General features: G+C 40.8%; 1 protein-coding gene and 1 long non-coding RNA gene across 22 annotated transcripts; both read left to right on the top strand.

Annotated features, from left to right (window-relative positions):
- Window positions 1-10,221: 10,221 nt before the first annotated feature.
- On the top strand, window positions 10,222-13,606 carry LOC136746823 (uncharacterized). The gene is made up of 3 exons (XR_010816425.1): window positions 10,222-10,630; window positions 11,960-12,115; window positions 12,722-13,606. It is a non-coding gene; the product is annotated as an uncharacterized LOC136746823 (long non-coding RNA).
- A 998-nt stretch (window positions 13,607-14,604) lies between these two features.
- sh3bgr (SH3 domain binding glutamate-rich protein) lies at window positions 14,605-24,892 on the top strand. 21 transcript variants are annotated; one of them, XM_066699600.1, is made up of 12 exons: window positions 14,605-14,772; window positions 15,763-15,948; window positions 16,420-16,500; window positions 16,888-16,959; window positions 18,609-18,701; window positions 19,504-19,542; window positions 22,397-22,426; window positions 22,833-22,859; window positions 23,281-23,307; window positions 23,831-23,881; window positions 24,278-24,342; window positions 24,763-24,892. In XM_066699600.1, the coding sequence occupies exons 1-11, from the start codon at window positions 14,728-14,730 to the stop codon at window positions 24,299-24,301; spliced, it is 675 nt and encodes a 224-aa protein (XP_066555697.1). In that variant the 5' UTR covers window positions 14,605-14,727; the 3' UTR covers window positions 24,302-24,342; window positions 24,763-24,892. The 21 variants fall into 21 exon arrangements, 20 of the variants coding, with proteins under 20 accessions (XP_066555697.1, XP_066555700.1, XP_066555699.1 ...); XR_010816424.1 differs by lacking the exons at window positions 24,278-24,342; window positions 24,763-24,892 and adding an exon at window positions 23,572-23,680 and having other exon boundaries at window positions 23,831-23,887; XM_066699603.1 differs by lacking the exon at window positions 22,397-22,426.
- The last annotated feature ends 425 nt before the right edge of the window (window positions 24,893-25,317 follow it).

The raw sequence follows: 25,317 nt of genomic DNA, 5'->3' as shown, positions 1-25,317 counted from the left end.
CATTGCGATCACTAAGAGCCCAAGTTTAATTCAATAATTAGTTATAGAATGAAATATATCCTGTATGTGTATATTACTGCTATAGACTGGCATTGATAGCATTGTTAAACTGAGATTGTTAACCCCTAAAGAAACGAGACTAGTCCGCATTTTTGGCAGAGTAGGTTTCTGTCATTTCAATCTGAATGTCTTTCTTAATGCAGCAATAAGGTTTACACCTTATGGCGTAAGTACATTGCTCTGTTGTTCAATACAAAAATCGTAATCCAAACAAACTAAATATGCCCTGGTATTGATCAAAATGTTTTGGAATATTATAAAGAAGTGTACAGAAAAGTCAATAACTGTCATCTAGTGCTGGGCAAGAGCCTTCTAACTGAGCATGTTTTTTTGTTTTGTCTCTTCCAGTCAAATCAAGAACGGCTCAGTTGGCAAAGATAAAATGGGTGGTGAATATTGTCTTCTATATTCTGCAAGTAAGTCGAATTAGAAAGCGAGAGAGAAATATATATATAAAATAATAATACATGTACAGTATGTTGGGTATAATAATAATACAAAATAATAATAATGTTGGGTAATGCTGCGATTGGAGGCGTAATGAGAGGCAGTTGTCTAGACAACTTTACAAAGGGGACTGACATCAAAGCGTGTCTGTGCTGTTGGTTTACACACTGGCCCAGAGGCGCGTGGTTGAAAGAGAACACCCCTCCAAAACATTCCTCCTGTATAATTCAATCATCTCAGACAAGAAAATGTCGTTTGTGCTGCTCTGTGGCCGGCTCCTTGTTGATCTTGCCTGATGCTCACAGAGAGAGAGGGACTCACTCAGATGTGTGCTGTGTTCCCAGGCTGCCCTGATGATTTCCCTGATTTGGAAGTATTATGCCGATCCAGTCACAGTGCTGCCCAGTAAGTGGATTGCCCCCCTGGAACGCCTGGTTGCATTTCCATCGGGAGTGGCAGGTAAGTGTGCGAGCGTTCAATGTGCCAAGGATGCTATGAAAGGTTTGCAGTATCTCACTGTTACTGTACTGGGAGCTTATGAAGTCAGTTTAGAGAAATCTTCAATGACTGATGTTAAAGTAATGGTACGGAATACATTGCAATTTTATTAACTGTACAATATTATGTGAAATTACAAAATGAAGAGCAATTGAACTGGAAAACTGCAGGGTTTGGAAGGGAATGAAGGGGGGGGGGGGAATGCAGAATTACAGTTTCTCCAGTTCCTGCAAATCAGCGTTTGAAACACCCAGAACAGCTGTGGCCTTGCCCTGGGGAGAAAGGCTTATTTTTTTAAGTGAATGGCACTAGAATCCAGAGGCTCGTAAACCCTATGGATAAAAAGATGAGAGAGGTGCTCTGCTATTGGTTAGAGCCGACTGCATTAAAAGCCAGTCCCCACAGCTCCTCCTCATGGCCTGTTTGACACGGGATCATCCATGCAGGTGACACTTCTTATTGTAGGCGGATGACTGCATCGCCTCACAGTCTTCCTGCTCCTCTGTTCTCTGTTGCTCTCCCCCTCTTCTTCCTGAATGCCAACTCCATCCTCCCCCTTTTCTTCCACTGCATTGGGTATATATTGGGTAGCTACAATCTGATTGGCTAGTTGTATTCAATTCTAGACACATTATGTACCTGATTATAACTCCTGTGTTAATTTAAAATAATACATCTACAATAATACATAGTACATCTACCACTAGATCTGTTTTCTACTGTTCTTTTAGTAGCTTTTCCTATTATGAATTTCATCATGAAAAGAAAGGAATTGGAATTATTGCTCAGAATTTAATAAGGTTCTATTAGTATATACGACTGTGTCATACAAATTGTGTACAGGCAAGCAAGCTGAGAATTGCACCTACTGCTGCTGTGATGTTACCCCTGGGGATGGGTGTATGTAAAAAATAATCGCATTTATATTTACCAGCCTGATAGCTATCCAAGCTTTCAATTTCTTCTGACTCCTCCAGGTCGTTTTGAGGTGTCTCGTCTAGAGGCCGACCAATAGTGGATTTTCAAAACCGATACCGATAACAATAATTAGGGTGGGGGGAAAAGCCAATTTCCGATTAATCGGCCTATTTTCTTTTCTTTATCAATAAAATCAATATATTGTATAAAATATATAGCACTCAATGTTAAATTGCAGCAGTTAAAATAGATCAATTCAAATTCTGGAAAATGTTGAGATTTGGAAAAGAATTAGGGAGTTATGAAGAATGAATTTATTGGATGGTTTTTGATAAAATTACAGCATTAATTAAACATTACCCTTTTTAGATAATAAATAAACTACAAATAATTAAATTCCAGTAATAACAACCTTTGGGTACTTTACTTATTTTCAGATAAAACTGCTAGCTGTAGAAAGTGTAGATGTGTAATAAAGCAGTGGCACTGAGAGGCTTAGAGGTATGGTCAGCGGTGCTTGGGGGCAGAGCTGCCCGTGACCCTCACTCTCACACAGACTCAGTAATAGCGGATGCGCTGCTGGCGCTGCTTAAACAGAGACCAGGCAGTATTTCACACTTTCCATTTGTAGATTTGTTTAGTAGAACTCCTTTCTTATTTCTCAAAAAATGCATGTAGATGTAAACATAAAATCAATGTGACTGCACCACACATTGTATTACTTCTGTTTATTACTTGCAAGTGCAACACACAAATCTATAAAGGCGGCTGCAGTTATTTTACAACCGGATTAGCAAGGAAACATTAGAAAATTCTGGAATCACATAAGGGCATCACCATGTACACAAACACCTAATGTTTGTAATCCACGCACTTGTTTTACACAAATAAATACGATTCAAAATAACATAAACGAACTGGTTCGTAAACAGAAATATGAATCTACAAATAAAAGACTTCTGCAAATCCAGATCCAAATGTAAAAAAATGTAATGCCCTAATTTAAATGCCCACGCTGCTGCTTTGTGTTTACAATAACTTCATATCAAATATTTTTAAATGCAGCAATTGTTATTCTTCACTACCAAACTACTTAGGAGACATTAATGTTTATTGTACTTCCCAATCAAATAAATGGTATAATCCCCTTCGAAACAGTATTTAATTGGTAGAAAAATGTATCTAGTGGGGAAATGGTGCTGTCTGAAAGCTCTGAAATGTCCGCGGGTGTGGGTGTGGGTTTTTGGGGTTATAAGTGCTATGTAGCTATTTATATTACTGTCAGAGTCGTAAACAAAGTACCTTCCATTTCATTTTGTCTGTTTTCAATGTTTGATTATCAGTGTCACGACAACTTTTATTGACAACTTGTTTACGTACCTCTTCTCTCAGCCGAAGTTGTTAAGCGACAATCTGAAGTTCCAGGCAAGCAATTCATAAAAATGACATTTCTATATATCTGTTCACTCAAGGCAGTCGAAAGCGGATAGGAAGATATTACATTGCAATTGTCCTATCTAATATAAAACATTTACATATGGTACATTTTACATGTTGTGTGAAATATGCATAGCCTTTAAATGACGACCAATCACAGCCTCCAAAGAAAGAAAAACACAGTCTGCCCAATGGACACTGCTTGTTCAGTATCACCTGTTCCATTTCCTGTGTCTCTCTGGGCTCATCCGTTCTCTCAAGTCTTGAGCAGGAAGGAGCAATGGGTAGATCCAGGAGATGATCCGTCTGAACCCATTTGGACTTTTTTTGTCGCTGAGGGGGGAAAATACAACAACCATGTCACGATAGAGAAGTAACGGTTTAATTCGTACAGTGCCTTTGAGCCCTCGCAACGGCACACCTAACTTTTGGAGTGACATCTTTATTTTGAGAGCCTTCTTGAATTCTCAGTGAATAGATGTTTTGAATCTCCAGCTTGCGGTCTTTTTCCTGACAGACATAGATGAGCAAACAAGTTGAAAAGTGGGGGAAATAAATGAAAAAAGACAAAGCAGCACATAAATGACTCCCTCGCTTGTCTCGATATGATTATGTTAATATGATGATTTAAGTGTCACAGACATGGATATCTTATGAAAAAGCAGGCTTCCTGCTGTCACATATGTTAGAGAGATATTTCATGCCTGCTCTGGACTCCCTCTGCTGTTCAAAAGGAGCTACTTCTCATACAGTAGGTTACAATCAGCTTCACTTCAATAATCTTGAACAAAAAGACAAAACAGGGTGTAGGGTGTGTTGTTGTGGATGTGTGTGTCTGTAGGGTGAAGCCTCACTCACATCCTTTGCTTGAGAAGATCGTGCTCTATTTGAAGACGCTTCTTGACTTCTTGGGCTTCGCGTGTCTTCCGGCTTTGTGACGCAATCTGACGCTTGAACGGAGCTTTGCTGAGCTTCAAGTTCTTCTCTAAGTCCCGAGATAGCATTTACAGACTATAGATGGTTTATGCTTATTTCAATGCAAGTGGTTCTAAGTTGATCAGGAGAGCATGGGAAGTAATATTCCAATTCTCATTAAACATGACAGCAATTGTACATTCACAGAACCAGTTGTACTAATAAAACTCGCACTTCAGGCAGTATTTCACTTCAAAATGTTATGATATGAATTTGCTGCCCAGTGACTTTTCAATTGGGTTTGTGAGTTAATTCAATTGGTCTTACAGAACTGTGATATGAGTGATGAAAAACAGACAGGGTGCCCTGGTAGATAACTAGTCCTCAGGGAACGAGTTTTACTATCCCTTTGCTTTTTAACTATTTTTTTTTATTGCAAACCATGAATGTAAAGATGTGTAATTATTAAAATGCTGAAAGCACTTGGATATACACTGCACCAGCACAAACACAGACTGGTCATGAGAAGCACTTCCTTCATCAGCGAACTGTTCACTTAATGACCAGTAGCTCTGCTCTTAAGGAGCCGCACGAGTGGGCCCACCTGTATCCTCCTGGTCTTGACATCGGCGTCCAGTGAGAGCAGGCTGATCCGCCGTGTCAGCAGCTCCCTGTCCTCCAGGCGGCGGTCCTGAGACAGACGCTGCAGCTGGCGCTCTCTGAGGACCCGCACCTCGGTGTTGTGCCTGGCCACCATCTGGGGCAGGCAGCTGTGCGACTCCTGGAACTGGCGCAGGGCGTGGGAGTGCTGGCCCTGTAGCCTCCTCAGTAGCCGGTTCTCCAGGGTGACTGCCTTCAGCTGCTGCTGCAGGTACCAAACCTGGCTGCCCACAGTCTTCATGCGGTGCAGATGGGCGGGCAGGATGCGCCTCCTGGGACCACTGATGGGCCCCGTCCCCTGGCCCTGGGGGAACTTGTGAGCTTTGCGGCCCAGCATGGAGCGGCCATACGGCAGCAGCACTTTAAAGGCTGGCTTGTTTCGGGCCTAGGCCAAGAAAATCAAGAGATACAGGTATAATTCAACTACAGAGTTAAATAAACATGCACAGAGATTAAATTAGATTTAGTATTCACTTCATAATCTCATTCTAGGCAGCAATTCCACTAAAAAAAAAAGTCAAATTTATTTGGTTTTCATAATTTTGCCAATGTCCCAGTAACACAGACATGGGGCATTTTAACATTTAATTTGCATTTGTTTGTTTCATGAATTACCTTTCAAACCAGGAGCCTGGCACGTTCTCCGTCTCACATTGTGTTTCTTCCTTACTGGGTGGTTGTATAACCTGGAGTTTGTTTTACTTGTGTTTGGATTATTCTCCTGTTCCGGGTCGTCCGAGTATTCGGGGTCAGACCTGGCGTCACCGTGGCTTGGGTACCCCCGATGGGAGTGTTTTCATGTGAGGAGCTGAAAACTGTAGTGTCAGGGCTCTCCATTGACCCTCCTTCACCTGTGGGGCTGTGCTCCCTCTCTGCGTCTGGGTTGCTCAGAGACATGCCTCAGTCTTTCATCTGTAGAGCATCACCTGAAATTTGAATTATTGCAAAGGTGAGACATACAAAAGTTTACTGGGGACTCTAACCCTAACCCTAGCCTGGTACAAAACATAAATACAAATATTGCTCTTTAAACAACCTAAATAGCCTATAATAACAATTACATATAGGCAAAATGATAGACAAAACCATTAGCCTACAATAATGACGCCCAAAGGCATCTAGCTTTCAAGGCCTTCAACTGCTTAAACAGTACTGTCAACTGAAGAGTCCAAAGATTAGCTGCTTCTGGGACGCCATGGCTGAAAAATGATGGGCCCTGTGGCTTTGACCAATGTATGTAATAAAACTTGCATTGCTATCATCGGTCATTCCTATAATTTGTAGAACATGTATAATTCATATCCAAGTAATTTATTTAACTCATTTTGTTTTAAAACTAATTTGAATCAAAAACCCAAACCCAATGTGTACAGCACATTGCTGGGTGTACAAAACGCACATTAATGTGATTGTTTTGTTATAAAAAGACAACAGTACGACACACGTATAAAAACCTAGTATAATAATATACACAAATGATTTAACCACATGTGGTTTTTGTGTCAGTTAATCTTTCATATCTAACAACATCCAGAAAACACACTTTCATATCCCTGATGATTCTTCACAACAAAACAATTTGACAACTTTACACCATATAGCTAAATACAAGTAAGTATCTTATTAAATAAATACATATCAAAATATACAGTATAGTAAACTGCTTCAGTGAAAGCCGACACATGCTCTGGTTTCTTGATTGCTTACAGATCAATGGCTGCAGGTAAAGTTTCTAGTAGTTTGCGTGTCTAAGACATTATTTGAATTTATCCAGAGGTCTCCTTGGTAATGAATAACCCGTTATCGAGAGGAACTATGGGAAATGTAGTTTCTCTGTGAATAGAAATAGTTGCCGTTTAGGAATATGAAACAGATAGTTAAAGGAAATTATACCAAGAAACAAATGAAAGTGTTCAAACCATGTAAAAAAAAACAAACCCGATATAAATGTATAATTTATTAAAATGATTATGGTGTGTGCGGATATCCACCAACTACAGTTCCCATAATTCTGTGCAGTGCCATCCAACTGTGGAATTATTTTATATTAAAACAAGATAACTGAAAGGAAATTCAAATCAATTTAAAATGTAAAAAATGCTCTCACGAATGCAATTATTTTCACTAAAAACTATCTAAACTTTTTATTTATTTATTTTTTAACTAAGGGATCATTTCAACAACTAGTCTATACTTTAGTATTATTGCTATTACATTAATTGAAAGGTTTCTATTGGGACTGTGCAGTTGACCTGTTGGGTCAATTGCAATGAACTTATAGATCATCCCCAGTTAGTGCACTGCTTTTCAGCCTTTTAATTACTTTAAAGAGTATAGGGGCCGGTTTCACAGACAAGGCTTAAGCCTAGTCTCAGACTAAAATGCATGTTTGAGTTGTCTTAGATCAAAGCGACTTACACAGACTTATCTTAAAATAGTCGTAGATTTAGCCTGTTCTGGATTAAACAAAGCTGATTGCAAGAGGGAGGATTAGAGCTACTCTAGGCCTAAATTAAGGTTTAAATTAAACCTCCAAGGATGCAGGTTTAACTTCAGCTTAACACTGTTTGTCAATGGAGACTTTATTTTGACTCTCTCACAGAAGACCAACAGGTGCCAGAAAGGCCAGATATTCAACTTATTCACAGGAGCAACCCATTGAATGATTTTGATTAAATCAGTTTTAGATGCTAAATACACAAATTTTACATTTTTATTTTGATGTTTTTTCTGCTGGTTTTGTCTGTGGTTTGTCTTATGCATCAAAGTTTATTAAATGCAAGATTAAGAAAATATGTTTACACATACAAATAGTGCATTTATGTTCCCACTGTATTATACATTTCAGAGATTGATGTATTGTGAACCAGAGCCAGTACTGGCTTGAAGCAGCACCTCTGTGTCTGTTTTGTTGCATGACTCCCTATTTTAAATTTTAATTTCATGTTCCTTCTTTAGATATGATATTAGATTGAACTCATGAAATTAAATGGCAAACTTTTCATGCATGGTCAGTTTCTTGTTTTTCCTCTGCTCACCAGAAGTAGCACCAACTCCCTGCCTTGCCTCAGGAGATGTGGATTAGACACCTCTAGAAAAGTGTCAAGAACAAGAGTAAAACTAAAAAGATAAGTCAAATGAATATGGGCATTTCAGAATGGTCCACCAGTAAAAGAAAATCCAAGCAGAGTGCAGAATACATGCCCAGTGAGCTCAATCCTTCATCTGACAGGTTCAGATGGTCATTATCTGGGATTCCATTGATAGGTTGCTACTCCTCTATAATTCCATTCAGTAGGTCACATTCATGTAGTGGAAGGACCTTTCAGGAGCGACAGATGTCATGTAACACAAGCAATGTCACACACACTGAAATAATTCAAATGAAGAAGGTTCTTACCTGAAGGTATGGAATAGGTTGTGTTGTGGTGCATTCATCAGCACTGAATTAATTGCAGATGTCTTTCCGTGTATGTTTCTTCTAATATTCAATAGTCAAACTGTGCTGTTTATTTTCTATTATGGGCTGGTTTGACACTATTTGCTTTAATAGAGTTTTTTCATACTCCCTGAAATGTTTAGAGTGTGTTCTCTTCTCTTGTTGCATTGTTCTGTCTGTCTCCTGCTCTGATTCCACACAATGGAATATGTTTTGTAATCCATTCCTGGTTTTATGACCAGCTGTAGGCTGGAGCCTTGTGGGCACACTTACATTAATCAGGACTAACATAGTCAAGGACTCCATAGTCAAGAATCAAAAAGCACAATTAAGCTGTTTCAGAAAGCCAATGTTTAAACCATGATTAACTATTCTAGACTAAGGCCTACTCCTGGCTTAATCTAAGCCCTGTCTGTGAAACCAGCCCTATGAGTTTTAAGTATACAATTGTTTAAGGAACTTATTATCTTATTAAGGAACCAACTATATATCAGTTACATGCTTTAAAAAGTCAAATGTAAGCAAATTATTACTTAAATTAAGAGTTCAATTAAGTAATTGAGAACTCGGTTGGAACACAATCCAGCAGGGTAGGGGTCCTCCAGGACCAGAGATCAGAACCACTGTTGTAGCCTGTATGTAAGTCTTGATTTTAGTGTTTTGTGGCAAAGCTCAAATATCTAGACCAGTGGTTCTCAAACCTGTCATTGAGGAGCCCCTACCCTGCTGGTTTTTGTTCCGACCGATCTCTCAATTACTTAACTGAGTGTAATGCATGTGTTTTATGTGGGGTTTGTATTTTAAGTGTATTTATTGTTTATAAATCAATTCATACATTTTATTGATTTGAATTGATTCACCTGAATGATATCCTGCTCACAATTTACATGGGCAGGACCAATTGTAGGTAATTAAGAGGGCTAATTGCTTCAGTTGGTTCAGGCTTATATATGCTGTGTTGTAGAATGCAAGGGGGAGGTCAGGAGTGCATTGCAGTGTGAGGGAGAGGGAGAGGGAGAGGGAGAGGGAGAGGGAGAGGGAGAGGGAGAGGGAGAGGGAGACTGCAAGAACTAGTGGTTGGTGTTTTGGTCAAGTTTGTGGAAAGTAAAGCTTGATTTCATTTGTGAATGATATGGTAATAGGACTGGTGGTAGCAAGACCAAATGCTTAAATTGCTATTTTGCACGAAGCACTAGTGGAAAACTTCTGTAGAGTGTTTAGGTTAACCAATTCACGGCAGGGCGGCCGACCTGTTTGTGTGTTGTGGTCCTTGTAGTTCCTCCCTCGGTCTACCTGGTGATTCGTCAGTTGCCATTTGGGGTCGTGCAATAGTTAGAATTGGTTTTTTTTTAATAGTTATATTTTAATAGATACTTTTAACGGAAACGGAAAGCCTTGTTTTATCGCTAAGGATCCACTGTTTTAGTGGGGGCTGGTATTGTAGCTTTCCATTTATTATTAATTGGGTGTAATATCGATTATGGTTCATAGGGTTTTACTTGGTTAACCTAAGTTTAAAGTTGTATTGTGTGAGGTTTTGTTTGTGTGCTATTGGTGTGGTATGTTTAATTTGTGTTGGTTTGGAGAGCACTGCTACACTCCTGGCCCATGGTTGTGATTTTTGACAATAAAGAACTTTCTCTATTTGTCTGTTTTGGGTTTTCTTTTTGAGGAAAGTGAGAACACCAACCCGATAAAAAGAAATCTGTGTGGGTGTAGGACACCTAGATAACTTAATTGTTATAGCCCTGACCTTCGGGTTAAGGTGTTACAACTTGGCGTAGTCGGCTAGGATTGGGTTTGGTGTTGAATTTTCTTTTAAATTAAGCCCATGGAAGGTTTTGAAGGACAAATGAACCCCACATTAATGTTTCCTCCCTGTATGGGACCCTTGTGGGTAAAATTGACTGGTAATGGTGAAATAACAGTACAAGAGTGGGAAGAGAAGTTGTAGTATCAAGTGTCAGAACGTGCACAGCTTGAGTGGGCGTTGGGCTTTCTGGAAGGGGAGGCTAAGAGGGAGATTGCTATTCTACCAGAGAGGGACCACAGTAGTGCCAAATAAGTTCTCTATGGAAATAGTGCCCCTGCCTCTGTTGTTCGCTCTCTGTTTTTCAACTGCAGACAGAAGGCTGAAGAGTGTTCGAAGGTTTGCCCTGCGTCTGCAAGAGTGTTGTCAACAGATGATGACCTGAGATGCAAAGACCATGTGTAATGAAGATTGGCTCCTGCAGGACTGCGAGAGGTGAACTTGCGGTGAGAGAAGTTGGCTCGTGTTGCCCTGAATGATGACTTTACTTTTTCTGAAATAAAGAAGGAGGCTGTAATGAGGAGGGATCTAGATTTAGTTGCCACTCTACTGAAGTGGCAACTAGAAGCAGACTGTGGGGATCGAGGATCTGCAAACTCTTAAGCGAGAGCTGAGGACTGAGTTGTCAAACGAATTGGAGGACAAGGTCCGTGTTCTTTCCCAAACTTTACTACAGGGAATTAGAGCTGAAATTCAACAAATAGGAGTTGGAAGGTGCTCTGAGGGTTCATCTTTATTTCCTGCTTACTCCTCCCCAACCCCTAGGCGAGCAGGTTTGATGCGGCTGGAACCCCTTGATTCAGGTTCCCAGGTCACGATGATTCGCAGGTGCGAGTTTGAGCGACATTTTGGACATCAAGGACGCCAGCTGAAGGATTCTTCTGCTTGGCTGACATTGATTCAGAATCTGAGGCAAACCCCAGTTGTTTTGCAGCGCTGCAAAATTAAGGATTTTGCACTTGATAAAAGCTGGGGATGTGCTGGATGGCACTGATCTCTGCTCGATTAGTGATAATGTAGTGGAAGTTAGATTACAGCAGATTTTCCCAGTGGGACAAGAAGGTGGTCAGTAGCAGGTTCCAACTGTGGATTTAGAGGGAGTGGATATCTCCGAGTGGCAGAAGCAGCGTTTAGAGGCCTTATTATTGAAGCATAAGGCTGTGTTCTCAGACCATGAAGAGGATTATGGATGTACAGAGACTGTCCTGCATCAAATTCCCACTGGGCATGCTAGCCCAATAAGACGGCGATATCGCAGTATTCCACCAAGCCTATATGCAGAAGTTAAGTCCTTGCTTTGGGGTGTGATTCAAGGAGGAGTTGTAGAACCTAGTACCAGCCCTTGGGCTTCCCCAATTGTCCTTGTTTGCAAGAAGGATGGGACTATACGTTTCTGTGTAGACTATAGACAATTAAACAAAGTTACTCATAAAGATGCTTTTCCATTGCCTAGGATCGAGGAATTTCTAACTAGTCTTAAAAAGGCTAGCTGGTATACTACTTTAGATTTATCCAATGGGTATTGGCAGGTTAAAGTCGATCCACAAGACTGTGAAAAGACTGCCTTTTCAACCCCAATGGGTTTATATGAATTTAAACGCATGCCTTTTGGGCGGTGTAATGCTCCAGCAACCTTCCAGCAGTTGATGGAGAGTTGCCTGGGCGATCAGAATCTGCAGTCTCTGCTTATGTATCTGGATGATGTTATTGTTTATTATGCTGATTTTGATGCCCACTTATCACATTTAGATTTTGTTTTTTCTCTTCTTGGACAGCATGGTCTGAAACTGAAACCTGCCAAGTGCTGCCTGTTATGGAAACAAGTACAGTATCTGGGCCATGTCATTTCTGAACAAGGAGTTTCACCAGATCCCGAGACGATCACAGCCATACAGAACTGGAAAGTCCCCACTTATCATATCATCCTGAGGGTAATGGCCTCTCTGATTTAAAAAAAAAAGATGCTGAGCAGAATTCCTACCAGAAGTCATTCATGCTTACAATAATACAGTACACGGCTCTACTGGGTAGACACCTTTTTATTTAATGTTTGGGCGACATGCAAGGGCACCAATAGATATAATGCTGGGGCGACCACTGACAAAAGAACCGGTGACCATAGAAGACTGGGTTCAGAAGCATCACGATTGCCTTCGGTATGCTTATTGGAAGGCAGGTGAGTTGAACACTTGAGGCAGTAGGGCACCAAAAGAGGCAACATGATCGCAGGGCTATGTTAACACCTATTAATATTGGTGAGAGAGTTCTGATTAAGAATACAGGGGTGGCGGGACAAGGAAAATTGACAAATTATTGGGGTGATGTGCCATATGTAGTGGTAAAACTGCCTAATTAAGAGATTCTTGTGTATGTGGTAAAGCCAGAAAGCGGAAATGGTCGTGAGAGAGTTTTGCATCGGCAGCTGTTACGATCCTGCCCACTCCCTCCACTTCAGCCTCCGGGAGCTTTGCATGGTTCAGAGGTTCCTTATCCCCCTTGTTGGCCGTGGTTCCCCCCTTTGTCTGTTCCTTTTTTAGGTCCTTCTAGAGAACCAGATCCTGAAGTCCCATCAATTGGAAGATACAAGGCCCGATTCATTGGAAGAAGAGGATGGCCCTCTTCGTAGGTCTGGACGTACCACAAGAGGCATCTCTCCAGTGCAGTTTCGTTTTCGAAGATTAAATGGACTGGTTTTGTTTCCTTTTTTTTCCGGGACGTAATAATAAAAAGTGTAGGGGATGTAATGCATGTGTTGTATGTGGGGTTTGTATTTTAAATGTATTTATTGTTTATAAATCAATTGATAAGTTGTATTGATTTGAATTGATTCATTGCAACACCTGAATTATATTCTGCTCACAGTTTACATGGGCAGGACTAATTGTAGGTAATTGAGAGGGCCAGTTGCTTCGTTTGGTTCTGGCTTATATATGCCGTGTTGGAGAACACAAGGGGGAGGTTGGGAGTGCATTGCAGTGTGTGTGTGAGTAAGGGAAACGGCAAGGACTAGCGGGCGGAGTTTCGGTCAAGTTTGTGGAAAGGAAAGCTTGATTTCATTTGTGAATGATAAGGTAATGGGACTGGTGGTAGCAAGACCAAATGTTTAAATTGCTATTTTGCACAAAGCACTAGTGTAAAGCTATGTTTTATATTCCTGCTTTTGTATAGTGTTTGGATTAACCAATTCATGGCAGGGCGACCGACCGATATAATTCTATTGAGCTGTTGCAGCCCTTGTAGTTCCTCCTCGGTCTCCCTGACGATTTGTCAGTTGCCATTTGGGGTCGTGCAATAGTTAGTTGTTTTTAACTTATACTTTAAACACAATCAGAAAGCCTTGTTTTATCTGGGATCATCCAATTTGTTTGTGTGCTATTGGTGTGGTATGTTTAATTTGTGTTGGTTTGGAGAGCACTGCTACGCTCCTGGCCCATGGTTGTGATTTTTGACAATAAAGAACTTTCTGTATTTGTCTGTTTTGGGTTTTCTTTTTGAGGAAAGTGAGAACACCAACCCGATCAAAAGAAATCTGTGTGGGTGTAGGACACCTAGATAACTTAATTGTTATAGCCCTGACCTTCGGGTTAAGGTGTTACAAGCCCTTAATTTGATTACATTTGACTATTTAAATTGTGTAACTGATAACAGGTTGGCTTCTTCATATTTTACTTATACATTTTAAAACAATTTAAAAAGCTCTGATTTAGGAAATTATTAGTTCAATTAAGTAGTAGCAGGGTAGGGGGTCCTCCAGGACAGGTTTGAGAACAACTGATGTCCCCACAAACCGAATATTTCATAGCAAATACTGCTTTCATTTTTCTTTTAATTGAAAACAAATGACTTACATCTCGAAAACGTCGCTTCTAAGTGCGAGGCGGTTGGTTATGGCGCTCAGAGCCGGGTTTATTATGCTCACTCAGGGTGGCGGCCTTTCCTCTCCCTCGGAAATTAAACTTATTAAGCTATGCTCCCTCACGCTGCCGATTACTTCTGTGTGTTTTATACATTTCATCATGTCTCCTCTCCCTATGCATACCACAGCCCTTAGCACAGAACAGCGGGACGCACAAGGATGTGGGCTTACTGTATTTTACACTGATTGTATTTGCTGCACTTTGTAATGTTTCTTTAAAACTAAGTCGTTCCTGGGCGTCTTATAATAATAATAATAATAATAATAATAATAATAATGGGCAACAGTTTTTTCATGCCACCTCACTCTCCAGCGGCTGGCAGCAGCGCAATGTCACGATTGGCCAGCCGGCAGCTCTTGCCTTATAAGTTATTTGAAACTTTGTTTCAGCCGCGCAGAGGCGGGCCCGGCTCTCACGACCGACACACCGACTGACCAATCGCCTGGCCGGCACGGCATCCCCAAAAGCCTGAGCACCAATCCCGTCTGGGAGGACACCCTGGAGGTTTTAAATGAGCAGCGTGGGGCGGCGGATGGTCACAATAAAGTGATCCGCTGTGCTGCCAGTCTCTGGGGGAGACGGCCTGTTGCGTTAGACCTCATTCTCCAGCTTCCACTGTAGCAAACATGGTCATCAAAGTCTTCTTAGCTACTTCATCGGGGTCCACTGCGGTAAGCCTATAATTATGATTTGTATTTCATTACATCTGAGCAATATTGATGTATGCATATGCTGCGTAGTCAGGCAAACTTGTTTCTCAGCCAACTTTTTGAGATCTGTATCATATCAGTCGCACCACGGATTTAACATAAGGATAGGACTATAGCATGCAAAACGCGTGTAGCATTACAACGGGGTTGCTTTAGGTGTGTACATCAAAGCTACACAGCAGCTGGTTTAAAAATGGAGGTGGATAGGGATACAGTGCAGCCTCTAACAGTCATAGAGAACAAGTGTGTCGATATTATAGGCTATAACGTTTAGGGACTGGTGGTTAAAACTCCACTGCAACACAAACTGAAGTTATGCAGAATATGTCATTGTGTTTGTGTATTGATTTTGGAAAGTGGCTGGGCAGAGAGGGGCGACAGAGAAAGCCCTGCTCTGTGTCGGACAGTTTCCTTATATATCCCAGTCGCAGCTGAGATCACATTCCCAAACCTGCCACAGCCTCCCCTCGCCAGAGTCGGCAATCCCGTGTTTTTGAAGGAGGCCAAAAAGGCCATTTATAAGGCTACAGTGTAAAGAAGTCATGATCTAAATCAACCGATGATCTCTTGTCCTTTAAAACATGCACTGAGTTTGAAATGAGCTTTTATAATTGTAACTTCTCATATGCAGGCAGTTGAGTGCCTCTGCTTCAATCCTGCATTACAAAGTCTGATCTCTATCTTGCACAGTTACAATAAATAAATAAGTAAATAAAGCTCCTGGTGCATGTACTTAACATGAAATAACGTTTTTGTGGTTACTGATTTCCTTTGCGCTAGCCCATCCTACCCCTTTGCGTCCATGGGGATATCTTGGTTGAGTATCTTTGGAAAATGGAAATAATAAATATGAATGTTGAGACTGCTTGGATGTAAACGGGTACTAGGGGTTTCTCTACACAATGCCTTGTGCGCTAGACCTGCTCAACCTTCAAGTTCTCTTCTCTCCAGATCAAGAAGAAGCAACAGGAGGTGGTGGGGTTCTTGGAGGCCAATAAGATTGACTATGCGCAGATGGACATTGCCTCCAACGAGGAGAACAGAATGTGGATGAGGGAAAATGTTCCCGGAGATAAGAAGCCAACCAATGGGATCCCTTTGCCTCCACAGATCTTCAACGAGGAGGGCTACTGTGGGGTAAAGAGATGGCCAGGGTGCATGGGTGGGGATTAATAATAATATAATCCTGTATTTGTGTAGAGCTTTCCATTCCATGTGCTGCCCAGGTGTTTTATGGGTTACAGGAAGCTTCAACCCCCATTGAAGTGAGGAAATCTCTGGGGGCAGCACAGGGGTGGCAGCTATTTAACACTGTTGTCCTGTTGAATAAGGGTCTCTGCGAAGTAAATAATTAGAAAGATATGCCAATAAAAATACCAGCAGATCACCTCACAGTGGAAAAACCTAAGCTTATTAAACATTATTGCATTTGAAGGAGGATATTGGCTCCATCAGTAGATGGTTAACAATGAATAGTAGCTCAGCTGTAAATTCCTTGTGTTTATCTGTATGAGCAATAAGTGGGAGGTTAACATGTTGATTATAAGTGAAATGTGAAATTGGCACAGTGTCAGTCACCTTAGGGAAAATAAATATCGTTCTTTACAGGACTATGAGACGTTCTTTGATGCCAAGGAAGATAATCGAGTTTTTGCATTCCTGGGTCTGGCACCTCCCCCAGGGTCAAAGGTTAGATTCTATTTATTTATATTTATTCTGGTTTTGTCAGTGTTTGAGGAGCTTATTCCACATGAATAAAGCATTTTGTTTTCTTTAGAGGCAATCTATGAAATGTATTCACTATCTGTGTGTGCCTGTTAAGTCTCTGCGCAGATTTGAGACGTGTAGTGAACTGTTAGAAAGCATGCTTCTAGTGGAGGCAGTAAATAAATGCAAGAGCCCTACTCTATCTGAGACAGACTCCAAAGTGTTGGAGCTGGAGTATCGCAGGTAACCAGTGTATTAAGTACGTGAGAACTGCAGAACACCCCGGAGACTTGGCAGGAGCCCTAGAGGAGATCCCGGAATATATATTTAAAATAATTTTCAATTTTTTAATATTTTTTTTTGGTGCAGGAAGCAAAGATGGCAGAACAGGCTCTAATTCTCCAGAATGGGAAAGATCCAGAGGAACACCTTGAAACACCAGTAATACACTCTTTTATCCTGTTTTTACCATCTCTCCTCCTGTCCTGTTTCTCCCCTCTTTTGGCACATAACCCTGGTTGTCTCCATGTAATGATTCCACCAGATGCACCATTGCCTCTGTCCTTTCTACTCTAGTTGAATTCTGTCCACTGTGGGTGATGCACAATGATATTAACGTCAAAAGATGAAAGTTGTGGGAAGACCTTTACTAACCCTACATCCATGCATGCATTCTGGACTTTATTAATGTCAGTGACAACAGGTGGGTTGGCGTCCATCTTGTTTGACAGATTAACACATGTTATAAGTTCACATAATTGTGATTTTAACCTATTTCTTTGATAACCACCTACAAGTGGGAATGCTGAGCCTGACATGGAGGATATTGGTGTGTAGAAACTTAAGAGTTTAATGAACCGTTTGTGTTACATCTCCAGTATAGTGAATTTAATGTAGACAATGTTTGCTTTGCTAAGAGCTAGAACAGATTCAGATCTGCAGTTTTATTTACAAACAATGTATCTGCAGCCCTATTGAGTTTCCTTTTCTGGAAACTGCCTAGGTTCCTAATAAGACCGTAGATCATTTATTTGGCCTTACTGTCCAGCACCTGTTTGTTTTCTTCATGCTTTACATAGTGTGGTAAAGGGCAGTACGTTCAAAACTGAACACTACGATTGGAAGTTCACCTAGCCTCAGTCTGTGCTTGTGTTTGAGCTCCAATCAACCTAAAACAAGGGCTAACTGTGGTGGATGATCTGCATTTCTGTGTTGAGAAACCACCTCTGAATATGTGCCCAGCAACCCCGTCTAAATTCTGTATCTTGCTTGGATTTTTAATAAGACGCTGGCACACCAGCAGAGGGTATTTAATGGAGAGCACTTGCCCCCAGCCCTGTTCACACATGTTCTTTTTAATCTGATGAATCCAGCTGATAGATTCTGAGGATAGCTAGAGGATGTCCCCTGTCAAACATGAGTGGCGCTCAGATCGAGAGGAACGGTCTAAACCTGAACTTTTGATCTCTCCCCGATCACCTGGAGGGCTGTGAGGGAACTTTCTCATGCAAAGTGCAAATTAGACTCGAGCAGAGCAATTTTGGGAGAGTTTTGGCAAGGGATTGTAGTTGCTCTTTCCAATTCTGTCTGACAGCATAATGTTGTGCAGAGAAGTTGATTGATTTTTATTATGTTTTTGTTCCAGTCAGGTTTGAGGTCTCATAAAATAATTCTGTAAAGCACCAGCCAGAAGGCAGCAAGGAATGCCGATGATGAATATCCTTGTTTCATAGCGATATTAACATTGACCAGTGTGTCACTGTTTTAGGAAGATAAGGATCTGGATGAAGTACTATTACTTATGTATGGTTTTCTATGTTTGAGGTCATGTAATTAAATCTGCTAAAACCTTGAAATTCCTAAATGCAGTTCAATTTCAGTGAACTTTCATGGAACAGACACCTGAAGATTTGTTTCCCATGATTCTAAAGAACCACAGAGAGGCCAGCATTTAACCTCTTTAGAAAAATCACACAGTCCCAAGGAGTGGAAACACTCTCCTCCGTTTGAAAACCCAAAACAGCCCCATCCAGGATTATTTTCACGTGTGCTATTTTTATCACCTAATCTTGTGTTGGTTCTGTAAACAGGCTGAGGAGTGTAATGGTGAAAGTCCCACAGAGGCAGAAGACGGCGAGCAGGAGAGTGAAAAGCAAGAGGCCGCAGAGGAAGTGGAGCAGACCGTAATTCTCTTCAGAGAAACATCTAAACCTCACCTTGTGTGCTGATTTCAACCCTTAACCACTTTGTTTTTTGTTTCATAACGGTTTTCTCTTTTTCACTGCAGTGCTGCCCATGACCCAAACTCATTTGTGACTCATCCAAATTATCAGAGGAACAGTTTTTTACCAATATATCCATTTTTAAATGTCTGCATGATTTAACCCCCCCCCCCATAAATCCATATACGTTTGGATACTTATCCTTATGTCAATGAGAGCTAACAGAAGAAAAAATGCGCAAATGGTAAAATGGCACAGCAGCGAACCGGTAGACTTTAGAAACGTCTCTCCTGATTTCAGTTACTCGTCTTGCGGTCACCAGTATTTCTTTGTGGAAGAAGGGACTTTACACGGTTACTTTGGGAAACCTAACCTCTAAAGGGCTGTGAACCCCCCTAATGTGTTTCTGTATTCGAATCATTGAAAATTCAGGAAGGAGAAGGACTAGCTGGAAATTGTTTTAAATGACTCCATGAGGAATCTCCTGTGTGATTCAAGTTGTCATATTGGCGATCGATGAGTAACCTGTGGTTGCAGTTATATTGGTGGTGAGATGTATAGATAAATCATTAGTGACCCGGCCTGCACTGCATGTCAAACGTGGACTTACACCCATTTCCGTTTTTTGAGCCTCAATGGGAGAAGATTAATTTTGTTGCGTCTGTCTGTTTTTGACTGAAGGCGTATCGTAGCATGATTATGGTTTAAACCATATCTGCAGACGTTTAATTTGTTGTTGTTTTTTTCTTTCCTTTCCTTTCAGTCAAATGCAGATGACGATCAGGAAGATCAAGAAAACAAGGTAAAGTACTTCTCTGAGCAAACTTGGCTGTATGCTGTCTGACCAATGGGAAATTATTTTTAACCACAGCTCTGCAAACATCTCAAGTGTCATAGCTGCAGCAGCAGGGCCCTGATTCACTGGTGGAGAATCTGTGGCCTTCGCTGGATAAACATGCTAATTGTCCAGCTATGTCTGCTCAATGTTTCGGGCTGTGTTTCGGGATTTAAAAGTTATTATTTCTGTAATGTTGTGGGGGAAGATGCCAAATATTGTACTGCGTGAACACAGTTGTCCATTGCCTTTGTCTGAACTCCTCAATGGTTTAAATCTTATTTTGAAAGACCCATTTTGAAGGGTCTATTTGCTGAATATATACAGAGTCTTTGTACCAACTTACTTAAAGGGATACTTCGGTATTTTGGCATTTTAGTCAGATTGCTTACTTGCCCAGAGTCGTATCACTCCATCGAAACCTTTTTTTCTTTAATTTTGTGCATCCAGTTTGAAGGAAGTTTTATTTCATTAGCATAGCACAATTGCTGGAAGTCAATGGTCGCAAACACTGACTCTCAAAAGCCAGCTAATAGATGTTTTAAATAATTTAAAGCTTGGCTGTTTATCATATGTAGTCTACCAATACTATAAATATTTCAATACATTCCTTACTTTTACTAGTAATTGTACTTCCTGATTTATGGTCTACTTTTGGTTTTGCCTTTTTCATTCGCACAGCTAGCGTATCCTTGTGTTGCCTCATCACAGCTGATGAAATGCGCAGTTTGGCAAGATAGTTCCAAAATAAAAATGTTTAAACCTATTCATCAAAATACTTTTGATTTTGTATAGACTTGTAGAGAATACTTAATGTACGAATGTGCTCCTCCCAGCTTTTGAGTAGTTAAAAGATCTATTAGCCATTTTTGAGAGTCAGTGATTTGCGACCATTTGATTCCAGCAATTGTGCTATGCTAACGAAATGAACATTTCAAATTCCTTCAAACTGTACGCTCAGAATTAAGAAAAGGTTTCCATGTATGACTCTGGGCAAGTAAGAAATACTGTGAGGCATGGTCTATTCCATTTTTAGCAGTTGACACCAAGACAATTGAGTTCCAAAGTCCTTTCCTGATTTGTTTTGTATGATTTTTATGTTAAGCTCTGCTTTTCCTTGGTTATATCACATGCAAGATAGATGGCAGTTATTGTGATGTCGTGTCTGTGTAGATGACCAGTTGGTTTGCAGTGTGGAATGCAGGATCTAGCTCATGTTCCTGTAAAGGCTAATTTAATGTTTTAAATTCAGAACCACTACCCTTTTCCTTTTCAACCCACACTGAGGTATTCTGTCATGTAACCTTCATTCTCTCCTTTACCTTTGCATCTCCACATTTTTCTAATCAGCTCTGTTTAGTCAGTGTCCTTTGTGTGACTGGTGGTTCATTTCAGGAATAGACATTTACAATGAGGTTATTGTCAGCACCTGGATTCATTATCAGACTGAATTAGGCGTGTTAATGAAATGATCCCAAATCTGCCTTCAGTTAATCCTGCATGGGAAGCGAGATTTGCAGCTTGTTTAATTGCAAAAGCTTAAAAATGTATTTTCTGAAACTGAACAACTTAAAAATGATGCTACAGAATAAGGAACAAGCAGAGATCTTCTATTTCTTCTCAACTGTAGCCCTGCCAAATCCTTACACGTTACAAAGGCGCTATATATCACATTGGACTGTTGGCCTGTTTCTTTTCTGAACAATAGAGGCTGCGTTCAGACTATTCACACACCCAGTTGTGCTTCTCTGGTGATATGAGTCTCTTATAACGAATATCTTTGAAAATATACTGGATTACTTATAAAACCCACCTTTGAAGAAACCCAAAAGGGATATTTAATTTAAAAAACGTTTTCCAATACTCGGCAGAACGTAGCTATTTAGTGAAGGAAAATTCAGGCAACTCTTTCACAGAAAGGAAAAATACAGCTTATGTATTTAATAGAGAAATGGAGGTTGATTTTCATTATGATTAATCTTTGCCTCTTCCATAAATTATATTTAGCAAAAATATGTTTGGAGTTGAAAGATGATCTTCCTTATAGTGGAATTCTTGAGTAGAAGTTATGAAAATTAAGTTGATGGTGATTTTCTAAAATAATTGAACTACAAGTCTTTCAATAATTGTTGGCAAAGTCAATAATTATTGCCGATATGGGAAGGCACAGGGTTGGAAGTCTGGACCCTAGTATTGCCAATATCCTGATTGGGTGCTGGCTATAACCTCTCAAAATAAACATTTTAAAAATGAACGTTTGAATGTTTGTTCCTATCCCCTTTTTCTGTCTTGACTCTCCCTCAGTCTATTTCACCTGTGTTGAAATGAGACGCATCAAGCTGTAGCATGCTTATTCTCCACCCCTCCTATAGTAAGTACTAGTACACATTTCTCCTTGCTTTTATTGGCTTTACTTCCATTTCCATATAAAAAATTTCCAGGAGGAAGATGACATGCCAATGTCAGAGGGTAACATCTCTTTACACTTAAGTCTTCTGATGCACCCTTTGAATTTCTCCTGTCCTCTCCCTTATCGCTGTGTGGGGTGGTTTTGACTTCAGGACTCTGTCTGCTGTGCATTTAAATTGAAGATCTACTTCATGATCTTGTGATTTACTATTTTGTTTGAGTAACGCGTGTTTGTACTCACTCCTTCCTACACACAGTTATTTTTTAAATGTTGTAAACCCCTTGCTCCATTAATTTCCTTTGTAACCTCCTCCATTTTTGCAAACCTATCTATCGCCTTGTTTCCTCTAGCAAATCCAGAACCTTCTAGCTTTTACTTGGTCTTACACTGATTTATGTCCTCCTTTTGTAGGAGGATGACGATGAACTGCCAGTCAGTGAGGTAGATGTTTTTCTGCTTGAACCCCTGTCTGACTGCAGTTTGCCTGCTTCCCCGACTCTTGTCTTACCCTGTTTCCCCGGTCTCTTCAGATTTGCTCTTCTTCCTTGCCCCAGTTTTCTGAAATCATTAACACCCTCTTTGGTGGTTCATTTTGTGATGTCATCCAACCTGGACCTTGTCTTCCTGTTAAATACAATTCCCTGTTATTAGCTAAAGCTCATTTCAGGAGGCGTGTCTTTACCCAGCTCTACACAGGTGGATGAGGCATCATGAACCATTTCCTTTCCCCAGTTTTCAGATCCTCTTCCTGCAACGCTTAACCGTTCTCCCGTCTCTTTTCATCCCCTGCCAAGAATTTCCCGATCTAGTAGATTCTGTCCTCTAATAATGCTCATTTGTGTCCCAGGAAGAAGAGGACCAGCCTGTCACTGAGGTAGTTCCCCGTGGCTTTGCGGACTGATTGCCTGTGTGTTTATAGTGCTTTTGTACCTCTTTCCTGTAAACTTTTTCAAACCCACCTCTCTTCTCTTCCCTGAGTTTCTTACTTTTGAAAATCTGCACTGTGTACTACAGCACGTCTCCCCAAATCCAAACTCGCAACCAAACCCCAGTCCCTCAACAGGACAGTCAGGCAAATGTGTAACGGGAACATTGTTGGTTTTTCTGTTGATACTGCTGGGGAATGACGTTACTAGCCTGCCGTTCAACAATCGCACAAGTGTCGGCCACGGCATGAAAAACAAGTTTATTAATGCATCTCTCCTCTTTTGCCTTTATTTCCCCATTCCTTTCTTTCCCCCTGCACGTTCAAACTCGGACAAACCACTCTTTCTCTTGGTGTCTCCTTCCTTCAGGATGAAGAGGATGCCCCTGTCACAGAGGTAGACTCCTCCTTCACACTCAGTCCAGTGCATGGTTTTGGTCAATGGGGTTGGAAATTGGAGTGGTGTGCAAATTCCCCAGAGGGATTCATAACAAATGAAAATGGTGTGAAAGTGAAGAAGCGTCTGTTTACAGCGATAAGGAGCATCTGTAATTGATCTAACAGGGTGGCTTTGCAGTGTGAGATTGAGCAGCGTCGGAGTGTTATGAAATCTTCCCCTTGTCTGCAGATACCCATCTCTTTAATCTCCGTCTGTGTACAGAAACTCTTGTCCGTGAAGTTTGAATGCGTGTTTTCTGACGAACCCTAAGACTACAACTAACTCTGAGGACATTGCTTGCTGCCTTAACCCTGGAGGTGAAATCACGTTGGTATGGTGAAGACTATGACTTTCTACTCCTGACATTGACCCTAATTTCAGATCATGTGCAACATCTTAACAGCCTTCCCTCAACACCTATCCCAAGTTTCGCACTTGGTTGTCTTTCAAGCAGTACTTTTCTCTCTTTAAATGTGCCAAGGAGGAAGAGGAAGAGGAAGACGAGGAAAAAGAAGATGACCTTGAAGCAGAGGTAGAATAGCACAAATGGGGAAAGCATTGTCGGTAAAATTCACCTGAAAAACAAGAACACGCTGAACACAAAACTGCTTGAGAGCCCCAATTGTCCAAATGACAAGACTTGCTTCAGTGCTCCCCCACAGCATTAACAGAAAAGATATGAAAATACATCTTGTTTTGCAATTACCATGTATTCATGGGCCTCTTGATTTATAAATTCATGTGACAAAAAGTCACAGATTCTTTTGGTAGGAAGGTTATAATGTATTTTGGTTTTCTAAATCTGATGTCACCTTGTTCTTGAATAATTTGTCCTCTTGACCTGTATTATAATGTATTGTTTTATTTGTGTACACTGCAGACAGAGATTGACAGCCACTCACTGCCTTCACTTTTGTCTTCTCTACAGGATGAAGCAGAAGATGAATCTTAATGTAATGGAGGTCAGGGCTTCTGTCTGCCTTCACAGTTCAGGTAAAAAAAAAAAAGTGACTAGAGTGGAATCCACTGGCCAGCCACTAGGTGGAGCTACAGGATAGAGGAGAAAGTATGAGTTTCTCACTTGACTTTGAGTTTTATACAGAGTAAATATAACTGTTCTATGTATCCCATGTTTATATTCATTGTACTTTAAAGCACTTGAACCAGTTTAGACGGTGTATACAGTTACGTCAATAGTATTACAGGTATCAATGTCTTGGTCTTTGTCTATTTCCCAATTCAATTCAAATTGGCTAAAAGCCTGAGCGTGTGGTCAGTCTTTAGTTTCAGGCTAAACTGTAGAACCTGCTTCCATGGGTTTGATGCAGCATGACACATGTTATACACACGACTGCTGTGGTGGGTGATGTGGACCCTACTGTAAGTGATTTTATTTTTGTTGTGCTTTCCTAGCTGGCAGAGGCCCTTTCAGCTCAGATTCAACTCCCTCGCTCCTCCACTTAAAACACACCAGCACCAGTCTTCAGGAAACAACGGCCTTCACCTGGACATGGAACAGTCTGCCTGTCCACTTTTCGTCCGCTTCAAGAAAACCCTTTCCCCACATTAATGGATTTTGAATATTATCTGTGTGGGGAAGTACACTTAATAGATGCCTTAATTGTGTAGCTGCTTACAGCATTATCAAAGCACTTACACTGTACCTAGTAATTGTAATGTCAGAACAGGGGCGTATCTTATTGTACAGAGTTCTATACAGGTTTTCGTGTGCACCAAACTAGATAAAACTAGTTTTTGCCATTATGTGTTTTGTGCAACCTGACACCCACTCTGTATTTTTGCTAAGTATGTTCCCCCCGAATGCAGTTCACTGCCATCAATCGCACCAGGAAGTAACACCGGCACTAAAACAATTTCTTCTTGATGTCATTACAACTCACTGGGGTAAGTTTGCACTAGTTTGACAGTTCCACTCCTCCGAGGGTGGAAAATTGTAGAGCTCGAACT

Source organism: Amia ocellicauda, chromosome 3 (genome assembly GCF_036373705.1).
Source record: "Amia ocellicauda isolate fAmiCal2 chromosome 3, fAmiCal2.hap1, whole genome shotgun sequence".
Lineage (NCBI taxonomy): Eukaryota > Metazoa > Chordata > Actinopteri > Amiiformes > Amiidae > Amia > Amia ocellicauda.
The sequence above is the reverse complement of the archived record's forward strand: the minus strand, read 5'-3'. Positions and strand labels throughout refer to the sequence as shown.